At 33.5% G+C, this 11,754-nt stretch overlaps 1 protein-coding gene across 2 annotated transcripts; it reads right to left on the bottom strand.

Moving 5' to 3' along the window:
* Window positions 1-25: 25 nt before the first annotated feature.
* On the bottom strand, window positions 26-7,315 carry LOC105281533 (actin-interacting protein 1). Of its 2 annotated transcripts, XM_011342816.2 has the most exons (14): window positions 7,127-7,315; window positions 5,009-5,130; window positions 4,832-4,922; window positions 4,045-4,192; window positions 3,799-3,966; window positions 3,520-3,688; window positions 2,600-2,728; window positions 2,378-2,482; window positions 1,850-2,170; window positions 1,664-1,783; window positions 1,372-1,530; window positions 727-729; window positions 408-558; window positions 26-336 (listed from the first exon to the last, which is right to left on the bottom strand). In XM_011342816.2, the coding sequence occupies exons 1-14, from the start codon at window positions 7,140-7,142 to the stop codon at window positions 227-229; spliced, it is 1,812 nt and encodes a 603-aa protein (XP_011341118.1). In that variant the 5' UTR covers window positions 7,143-7,315; the 3' UTR covers window positions 26-226. The 2 variants fall into 2 exon arrangements, with proteins under 2 accessions (XP_011341118.1, XP_011341119.1); XM_011342817.2 differs by lacking the exon at window positions 727-729.
* Between the last annotated feature and the right edge of the window lie 4,439 nt (window positions 7,316-11,754).

The raw sequence follows: 11,754 nt of genomic DNA, 5'->3' as shown, positions 1-11,754 counted from the left end.
AAATAATATCGAAATAGAATTTACATGGAATGTAGAATTTTGTTTTTATTAATAAAATCAATGCGAAAACACGTGTAAAAGTTTGCAATATAATCTTTTTAATCATATATCAAGGATTGTATTAAAAAATAATATACAATATTCGTAGACTACGAAATAAATAAAATGCTTCCAAAGTCCGATGCTTTCCTTAAAAGTGACACGATAAATTCTTCCAAAAGATAATTTATATCTTTTCTATACGCCATATTTTAGTATTGCAGTCTTGTCCGACCGAGATTAGAGTTTCCTCGTCCAACCACACTAAGCGCGTTATCTGACTTTGAGGATGAGCATCTAAAACGTAAATTTTTATTTCTGTTGATTCCGGTCCGTTTGTGCGGGCGGGACAATTCGTTGTTACTTACTCTTAATGATGGTGTGTTTTGCTGGATTCGTTACGCTCCAGATAATGATAGTCGTGTCAAGACTGCCACTCGCAACCATGTCGGAATTTGCAGACCACGCGACCGAATTTACTCGCGCGTTATGGAAGCCCCATTCTCTATTGTGCGCCAACTGCAAATCAAATTATTTTGTCATATTCCTAAACTGCAAACTAAACTTCGGATGAACATAGAACAAAATCGGAAACATAAATTCGAATATATACTCATGTTTTATGTTCTTGTTACAATTATACTTGAGTACTACAATACAAACACTTAGTTGCACTTGATTACTCACCCTCTGATAATCCGATAAACGCATAACAAACAATTAACAATAATTAATTAATTTAATTAGTTGAAAAAGTATATAAGAGTAGTTACTTTATAATTACGTAGTAAATATCGCGGGATAAAATTTAATTGTATAATATCGTAAACGTACGATTTTAAAGTACAATTTATCATTATGTTAAAGATCTAATAACGAAGACTGCATTCCAATGAAATCGGTGAAGTAGAAATAAACGAATCGGATTCGGCATTCAATGTTAAGAGTTGGTCTCTCAGACACTTTAGATACATTGTATTAGAAATTATATAAATCTCTCGACAGTGAGGGACTCCACAGAGCTTTATGGAATTTTTATTACTGTTACTGTTCCTAGCATTTTCGTTATTTAGAACTATCTATATGCTTTATTACTTATTCTTTTGATTTTGTTTTATACAATTATTAAGTTGTAAATTATCTTGTTATATCCTGAAATTAAATTTGTTTGTTTGTTCGTTCGATAGTTACAATCGGATTTGGTTTCCACGTTCAGACTGCCGTTTCTTGTGGGAACTAAAGTGACGAGAAACGCGGCTTCAATTTGGATGCCACGTCTAATTGTATATATGTCTTATTGTATATTATCTTGCGTATAAAATTTCTTCATACCTTGTATTCTGGTACGGCGTATAATATAACTTTTCTGTTTGCATCACAGGCGACTAAATATTTATTATCGGGACTATATGAGACATCCGTAACTGGACCTAGGTGTTCTAATTCAGTCTTTTGAGTTAGTGTTGTATCTGACAATTCGTAGATGTAAACCTACAAAAGACAGTAAATTATACATCTCTCTCTCTCTCTCTCTCTCGATAATAGTATTATATAAATACAACACAAATAAATCTTTTTCCAAATTATATGTAGATACGCGCGTGCTATGTAAGCAAATACGAACTTTATTGTCGGACGTGGATCCAATAGCTACATCTCTGGTTTCTTGATTAATTGACACACATGATGGCTCATAATCGATCGCTATACTAGACAGTTTTTTATCATTTTGCGTAACTGCAATCTGTAAAGCATAATTGTTGTTATAATACAACATGTAAATATAAAAATCGCTTCGTGTTTCGCTTACCTGTCGAACCGAAGCCACCACAACTATATCGTCACATATATCCAGGCCTCGTGGTTGCGAATCCAGTTTTACCACTGAAGTTTCTGCGTACGCGTTCGACGCGATATCAACTGACCTCAAGGTATCGTCGATGCCAGCAGTGTAAAGTAAATTACCCACAGCCTTCATCCCGTTAATTTGATTACCATGACCGTGCCCTTGCACGCGATCATTCTCTCCCGTCTCTGCATTCCAATTGGTGATAAAACCGTCGTGGGAACCAGTGTAAATCGTACCTCTATCGGGACTTAATGTTAGTACCGTTATCGGTTTATTATGACCCTAGAAATATCGTATTGCATTACTTAAAAATTATTAGTTCCTTTAGGAAAAAGATTAACAAAAAAAATTTATACATATATAGAATATTGTATGCGTATGTGTTAGAGGTACATAGTATCTGATTTAGTTTTCGGATTGGTGGTACGTTTTCCGTCACTTTGGTTTCAACATTTCGTAAATATTTCAGTCCACTTCATCAAAAGTTACCTTTATTATTCTGATAGGCTTATCAGGATTATCAATGTCGAGATAATTGATGAAGCCGCTGAGTGACACGGATAACAAGTGGTTTCCTTGCCAGAGGCAGCTCACCTAGAACCACAGATTATTTTAATTAATTGTGTGCACATCATTTCTCCTGATGCTTTATCTTGCAAATTGATTATACGCAGAGTATTTCAATCAGAGAATTAATTTAATTATATAAACCTGCTGATCATCGACCGTTGTTCCCATATTGAATTCCGTAATTAACGAACGTGTCTCAACGTCCCACAATTTACAAGTCTTATCTCCAGAAGCAGTTAATAACTGCTTACCGTCGGATTTCCATGCAACCTACAATATAAAAATATGCGTGATGGAAATATCATTATAAGTGGCTGCTTTGACAGTTGCCCACAGAAAAGAATCCAGTAACATAAAATCAGACGAAGGAGACCATATACATTGCGTGCGATCCGACATTACGTAAATTATTCACTTAATATTTCACGAGTTGTGAGTGTACTGTGAGCTGGACATTCGTAATGTTGATATCGCAAGTAACTCTGCTGCGATCAAATAATTTAGATATTTTAAATTTTGCGCAAGTTACTAAATTGATCTCGTTACACCACACAATGATACGTGCTGCTCCATTTAATAAAAATATGGATGACTTCGAAATCTGGAAAAATATGACCCTGAGAAAAATTGTATGATTGTCATGATATTTGTCTTTTTGAAATAAATAATGTGTTCCTTTGACATTTTTCTATATTTATGAAAAAAGGGAGATGCTTAAGATGCTCAAGCTTGGTGGAACGCTGTATAATAAATTTAGATAAAATAAATGTCAGATTAATCTATCAACTTTCTGTGAGGGAGATGAATTAACTCATTTTTTAAAATACGTATCATGATTTAAAACTGTTTCCTTGCTGAGAGAAATTAGATAATAACACCTATTTGCTATGAGTGAACGTGTTAACAAGTGTTTTCACTTATATTTAATTACACGTATGGGATTAAATGTGCAATTAAATCTAGACTCTTAAATGATATCTAATTAATCTATTCTAGAAACCATGACCCAGTTAACAACTTCCGTAAACAGGGGAGAATTTAGAACTGACTGCATTACACACCCCATAAACGCCACCTTGATGCGCAGGAGATCCTATTTCACCGACGAGATCGGATGTTGTCCCGTTGTATATGAACACTTTACCGTCGAATCCGCCGGAAGCAAACAAATTCCCGTCAGGCGAGTAACGTACAGTCTGAACGAAACGCGTGTGCTCCTGCTTCGTCATCCTAAACAAGCAGCATATAGTGAATTATATGAACAATTTAAGCTTTCATGATGTACCACTTTCGAAAAAGCAACAATTATAACGGAATTAGGATGAGTTTTGCGTACATACTTGAATTTGAATGGTGGTCCTTCGAATACAGCGATGGTGTTATCTTCACTCCCAGTTATTAATCTGAACGGTCTCGTTGGTCTAAAGTCGCACGAGTTGATGGGTTTGCTCTGGCCGGAGATCTCGCCTACCGATGTTCCGGTTTCCGCCATAAAAACATGCCCGAATCTAGACACAATGATTCATATATTAATTTTTGTTTTCCTCTTGATTTTTACGTTAATGTGATTCGGGCAGCGTAACTACCTTTCTCTTCCTTCTCCGACCACGACGATGCGCTGACTGTCTTGGGACCAGGCGATGTCCTTGATCGGCCCGCCGATAGGATGGAATTCATTTTTCAATATGTGCTCCTTGTTAACTGTATCCCAAATACGTACTTTACCCGATTGATCTATGAAATACAGTAGAAATACAAATAAAAAAATCCTTTTTGAGTAATAAAATACTTTACTAATTGCTGACTAATTCAATTAATTGATTTCATATCCATTTTAGAATAGTTAATGTTTTAGTAACACAATTCTTTTCAACTTTTTTTATGTATACCTAGTTTTACTGCTTATTTGTTTTATGTACTTGGCAAGTCTTTTTCTCTCTGTAATCTTTGTAAGGTTCTTTCTTACAGGATCATAAATTGCCGTCAGGTTTTAAGGAATATAAAGATACATACCACTTGATTCTCATTTTTTTAAAGTAGTTATATAACAATTGGTTTTCGATACATATTATTTAGGTTGACTAAAGTAATTTTAGGTGATACATCTATTAATTTTGTTAAGGAGAAATAAAGCTGTTACCACTTGGGTTGGAATAGGAAGATCCTTGAATCTTTGTAATTGGCGCAATTTAAAGGTTTTATATATAAAGGTCGTGAATAAAAAATATGCGCTAAATTATTATCAATAAAAGCTATTAATTACGAACAAGAACGCAAGCAATCATTACGAAACTTACAGAGATTACATTATTCTTTAAACAACTTATAAAATCTACAACATATAAATTATATTACAATTAAAATATCACATACCTCCCGAAGCGATGTAGAAACCACTTGGAGAGTATTTGGCGACGTTTACAGGACAAGAATGTTCCGTGTAAATATCCGCAATTGCTGGATTCTGCAAAATTCGACGACACACAGATTAATATACTATATATGTCATTGAGAACAAGAACTCGTACTTATCGTACTATAGAAACTCACATCAATATTTCTAATGATGACACTATTACCATTAGTATATAAAAAGTTCTTTCCCTTAGGATCGCCACCTAATACAAGAGGTTGCCCTCTTTGAGTCCTCGGTAATGTGGCAAATATGTATTCTGTAATGCCGAAAAATTTTTAATTATTTAGACCAAGTTCGATTAGTTTATTTCAATTTTATACATTTAATGGAAAAAATTAGAAATTAGATTATATCAGAGATAATCAGACATCCCGAAAATATCCTACATATCTCGGTACTGAATTAGTTTTATAACATTATTCTTCATATATTAATATATTTATTAAAATATATTATCTTGTTTTAAAATGAATTTTACACATTGCTTAAAAAGATACAAAGTACACTTTTTGAATAGTATTATTTATATGTAAATTTACGATTAAAATAATAAAAAATATATATTTTATATTTTATTTTTTATAATATAAAAGTTGTTATTCTTGTTTTATTATTTATTTAACATAATGAACAACAATTATTTAATGTATGATATATACAAACATTTTAGTATATATTATTAGTATTAATTAACATTTTAGTATATATATTATTTTTAGTATTAATTTTAGTTTTGTTTATCTAATTATATATTATGTATAAACGATAATGTGTCTATTATATATAAACAATAAATAAAAAATAGAATAAAGTTTATTTGTGAGAATGTTGTCATACAAATGAGAACAGCTCAAATATCATGCAAACAATGAATATAATACATCCAGGTGCTGGAACTAAAATACTCTACGTTGATACATTGGCATGGATCCAGTTCCTAATGTTTCAAATTATTTTGAGCGCTAACAAGCTACAGCTTGCATTCTGAATAATATTATAGTCTCTCTTTTTGGAAGTAGCATTATCGAAAAAAAATTTATAAACGCACTTGAATGAAATTAATTACAAGTAAATATAGGTACATATATGTATAACAAAGCAATCTAGAAAAGATGTTTTTATAGAAGACATTTAATGTAACGTAAATATGTAAATGTTAATAATGGTTCTCTCTACCACTCTTTCGCATAATCTGCGCTATATACACATGTTTTAATAAATGTAAGAGAATTTAAAAGTTATAAAATTATATTACAAATTATTAATTATTCATAAAAACAATAATTATCATAAGTTATAATAATATTTATCATAAATATTATGTAATAATTACATTACAATTATATATATATATATAAATTATAGAAATATAAAAATGCTGCTTTGTTTTCATTAGTAAATAATTCTTTATCCCAAAGTTTTATTTTATACTTACTAAAAATATTTTTCGTCCTATATTTTATTTGATAAAAATGCGATAGATAAACTGCAACTTAATTTTTATCTGTAATTTTTATCTGAAATCTAATCAGGACCTTGTCACTTAATAGCTGTTGATTCATCTTTTGCTTGTGTAAAGCACGTATATAGTGTATAGATATGGTGTCGCAAAAATCTTCATAGGTTTCTTACACACAAAAAACTTGATAAGAATTTTGATGCTTCTTATTTCTTACTCCTAACATAAAAATTCTCAATATAAACAATTTCTGTATGACAAGATTTGAGATATTAAGGCTTTGAAAAATGAAAACTGGCGTGAAGAATTAATCGAACAACACACTTATCGCGTATTCGTATGACAAAATATTATATTCCACGTTATTCACATCAATGACTAAAAAAAAATAATTTTTCTAAACTCGATATAATAATTAGCACAAGCACATTCATCCCAAAACTTGATCAAAAAATTCACCAAACAAACCCGTCGACTCTTTCCGATCACCCTATAGATATTGACACAGCATACAAATTGACGTATGTCGGCGGCATTCTGGCGTATTGTGTCACATACGGATTTTCTCTTGAATGAATGAAAAGCAAGAGAAGCGCGAAACGAACTCCAGTTAGTCGGCGAGGAAACACGAGTGACGTGGAGAACGATAAGCGACTTTAAGGTTCTTTCATATCGATTTAATCGCAATATTACGGAGCTTGCATATCCAACTGTGCAAACCGGAAAACGCAGTGACACTTTACACTATCTCAAAATCGTACAGTGAGTCAATGCTTGATGCGTTGCAACTTACTTGTCTCGTACGACATCTCGCTCCGACGAAACGGCTGCTCTGCAATTGCTTAATGTTCAGCGAATTCGAAACGAAACGAATCCCCGATGACAAGCGGACGCACAACCGTCTACGGTGAGAACACTCGACAAGCGACAACTCCCACACACTCTCACGTCGAATGCTTGTTCCGCCCTTTACCTTATTTGGCTAAAGCACGAATAACAGTAAGACTAGATCGGCCAATAGCATGCGCATGGAGTTACGCCAAATGGATCCATAGGTTTGTTCTTTTTCGCTGCACTTCTGAACTAGTGCAATAAGTTAGAGCGAAAGAAAGTATATTTAGGTCTGTTCTTTTTAGCTGCACTGCTGAACTGGTGCAATACGTTAAAGTGAGACAAGTATATTTTTTCTCACTCTAACTTATTGCACCAGTTCAGCAGTGCAGCTAAAAAGAACAGACCTTTTATTTCACTCTAACTTATTGCACCAGTTCAGAAGTGCAGCGAAAAAGAACAAACCTCATGTATGTACCACTCTGTTGCGCTCGTTCTGTTGCACTTTCTGCACTTTACTTAGTTAAAGATAAGACTTCTATGGTCCAGTTCCACAACTTACTTTAACCGGAGTTTAACTCGTTAGTCATGAAGACTGTAGAGACTAGCAGGTTCATCTTCCCCGAGCAGCACATAAACATTGGTCTTATATTGGATTTATGTTGATTGCCCAACGTTTATCATGTTGGCCCGACGGTTGGTATTGCGTCGTCAATCGATTAATAATGTTACACTAAAATGGTTACAAATACTGCAGGCTATTTCAAAACAGATAAAATTTATAAAGAAACAAAACATATATTTTATCAATGTCTGTTACAATGTCTTATCATATATTTAATTCGAGTATGAAATAATAAAAAAGGAAAACATTTTAAGGGGATCCTGGAGTGACTAGGGAACTTTTTCGCAATGGTGCTGCCATTTACACAAAAAAATGCTTTTTATAAAAATTTCGCAATTTGTACGCACAAAATTGCGGCGGTCCCAACTCGGGATAAAATAAAGGAATAGAATGAAGCTTTTCGAAGTGACTTTAGAAGCGTAATAAAAAAGAAAAGTGTTTATGAAAATCTTGTGCATACTTATACATACATACAAGATTTTCATAAACACTTTTCTTTTTTATTACGCTTCTAAAGTCACTTCAAAAAGCTTCATTCTATTCCTTTATTTTATCCCGAGTTGGGACCGCCGCAATTTTGTGCGTACAAATTGCGAAATGTTTATAAAAAGCATTTCAACTGTAATTTTTGTATGTGTATGTGTGCAAATGGCAACACTGTTCACTAGCAACTGCAGGATCGCCTTAACGATATCGGTCAACATTGTTTTTCCAACTGTCGATGCTTCCGATTTAAAGCCAACTGTTGGCCAACCAACATGTGCTGCTCGAGTCGTGTTTGAAAAGTGAAACCAAAACCATATAACTAGTAGGGGCACTCTCTGTCGGCCCTTTGATCTTTTCGTTCTCGATCACGTGGTATTTCGCCATGATTTGGTAGCCTATCCAGCACTTCCCATACAGCACAGAAGCTTGCACCAACATTGCAGCAACGTTGCAACGTTGCAAATTGCAATGCAACAGTAAAAAGACATTGCAGAGATATACAGGGTGTTTCCTAAGTAAGTAGACAAACTTAAAGAGGATATTCCTTGGCTTATTTTAAGAAGAAAAGGTCATATAAACATATGTCCTAAACTGCTTTGTTTTCCAAAAAAAGTACATCACTATTTTCGTTCACTTTTTGGATAGCGTGCTTTTGCAGTACGAGTCAACAGCGATGGGGATGGAGTGGGGATGGTCTCGCGGCGCCGCAAGTGAACACTCGTTTCAGACTGTGCCGCGCGGCCGCCGCGAGACCATCCCCACTCCATCCCCACCGCTGTTGACTCGTACTGCAAAAGCACGCTATCCGGCATCACTGCTATCACGTTATCTTTGACGCAAACTTTATTAGTTCCTATTAAGTTTAGTAATTTTATTAATTATGGTAAATTACACAAACGCCGAAATGGCAGATATGCATTTCGTATACGGTCTTGCTAATGGAAACGCTCGTCAAGCAAGACGTATTTACAATGACAGATACTTTTTTTTGGAAAACAAAGCAGTTTAGGACATATGTTTATATGACCTTTTCTTCTTAAAATAAGCCAAGGAATATCCTCCTTAAGTTTGTCTACTTACTTAGGAAACACCCTGTATATCCGCAAAATACCAGCACACTTGTAGCAACATGACATTAATATTTCGGAAACATTGCACAATCAAAATTTGTAATTAATTAATATTAATAATTCATTTTATTAAAACATTGGAGTCTTCCTATCCTAACGAGATTCGTCCAAATCTATTCGACCAATGTGATGACCAGAATCTGAACTCGGTAATATGCGCATGCGGTGTTTGTCTCTTTCGACTATCTAAAGAACATGGTGGTTGTATGACGCGAGCATCATTCTAAAAGAAAGTAGTTACGTAAAAGAAAAAGGTAAGTACTTTTTTATAATATTATGTCTCATTATAGCACTTGTGTGCTGTTAAAATCTTGTATCTATTAATTAATTATAACAGAGAATCACTCTATTTGTCTATCTCACGGTTTATATCACTATAACCTCAAAATTATGGAAATTCATTAGAAAACTGCATATTAATAGTTGTAATATTTTTAATAACTTTTTCTGTTATAGAAGCTGTTCGTGAAATACACAATCATGCCACTGATGCAGAAATTGCTGAATGCATTTCCAAGTGGCTTGCTCAAGCTCCGGTTAGGATTGAGAGATCAAAGTATGTCATTTTACATATAATTCTATACATACTTGCAGTATATGTATATTTTTATGTAATTTTATGCTAATATATATGAATTTTAATTCCTATTTTATTTTTACAGGCAACATACAAACAAAAACGAAGAAGATTCAATTATTTAATTAAAGGAAAAATATTTAAACATAATTAAAGGAAAAATAATATCTCAAGAAGAGGATTTTTAAGTTTTTTTTATAAAGAACAGTTACTTTTTTTATAACAAAAATAGAGAAAATGTTTATTTCATTTTTTATTACTATTGTTATATTACATATAAGTGTCTATTTATGTTAATAAATAAAAATATTGAAGTTATATAAATACAAATATTTAAAGTATATAATAATGAATAATTATTGCAAATTCATTACATTGCAATATTATTATGACGTTTCGTTGCAATGGTCCGAAAAGCGGACATTTTCACATTCCTGCAATCCCATAGCAATGCTGCAGAAACATTTCGCAGTGCATTTGCAATGTTGCTACGTTGCGGTGGAAGATTCCTGCAATATATATGCAATCTTTGCGTGCTGTATGGGTTGATTAGTCAAAACGTGTTACACACTCGCTGAGTTTAAACTACTACATATACAAAACTTGTCTCATATTGGTCGCTACCAGAAACATGGCAATGCGCAGAAGGGATCGGTGCAAAGCGAAACAAAAGACTGACTAGGTATCAATAGTTCAAAATATGTACACTGATAGCATTGCGATCGATAAACTATTGATAATCGGAAGTCGGGAGAGGATAAATGGAATGAATCGGAATGAAATTCTTCATTAGTCTCCATGCTTAACAGGAAGACGCAAATTGTTATTGCCATTGATTTTGTCGTCGTTGTTGTAATTCTTTGATAATTAAAAATAATACAATTGCAATTTTCTTACGATGTACAGCAACAGCAATGACTTGGAGGTCTATTACGTATCTCTTCACGGAGTGAAAATGTGAAAAATGAGCAAATTTACTAGAATATTTATAAGTTAATTGGTCAACACCTAGTAAATTTGCTCACTTTTCGCATTTTCATTCCGTGAAGAGATCACTGATCTATATAAATCATAGATCTTATATACCTGGATAGGTCTTGTTGATGAAAATCGAGGACCGAGATGCCAGAGCGAGAGAGCAATATATTTTCTGTCCTTCTATTGGAAAAGAAAGACTGTGCAAGCGCGGAGGCGCAGGAACGTAATATCTGATGAAGCAAATAAACAAGTATAATAAAAAATCAAGCGGCAAGGGCTTTTACGGCTATTAAACAAACAGATAATTATAAAACTTCAGAATTAAGGAAATTGAAAGTGGAATACCTGGAGCTATTTTATAGGGATGTAAGAAGGAAGGAATTATTTTTCCGGGAAAGGGAAACAAGCATTGAACTATAACCTAACTGGAATAAGCGCCAAGCCGCCATTGCCGTTTAGTGAGAAAGAAGGACAGTAATACCCATTCTCGTGTCGTCTTTGTCTAAACGGCAATGGCGGCTACAGGTTGGGAAAGGACAGCTATACTCTGCTTTCACCCTCTCTTTCTAAACGGGTCACGTGACCCGAGAACAATAGCAGTGCTCATTCCAGTTAGGATATAGTTCAATGGAAACAAGAGAAGATATAAAAATTAATGTATGATTGAGAAAAGAAATAATAGCAAATATCATTAGCATGTTATTTAGTAGTATAATATAAACAATATTAATATAATATAAATACTATTTCTAACTTATAGTATCTATAAACTTATAGTAGTACTTTTATATCAA

The sequence above is a fragment of the Ooceraea biroi genome, chromosome 1, assembly GCF_003672135.1.
Source record: "Ooceraea biroi isolate clonal line C1 chromosome 1, Obir_v5.4, whole genome shotgun sequence".
NCBI lineage: Eukaryota > Metazoa > Arthropoda > Insecta > Hymenoptera > Formicidae > Ooceraea > Ooceraea biroi.
Note: the sequence above shows the minus strand (reverse complement) of the source record. Positions and strands in the feature narration are given on the sequence as shown.

Excerpts from the sequence above, each read along its gene's own strand:
- LOC105281533 (XM_011342816.2), bottom strand. Across the intron at positions 2,483-2,599 it reads CAACGGTCGATGATCAGCAG|GTGAGCTGCCTCTGGCAAGG; the intron begins GTTTATATAATT and ends CTGTGGTTCTAG. Across the intron at positions 1,531-1,663 it reads GATCCACGTCCGACAATAAA|GTTTACATCTACGAATTGTC; the intron begins GTTCGTATTTGC and ends TGTCTTTTGTAG.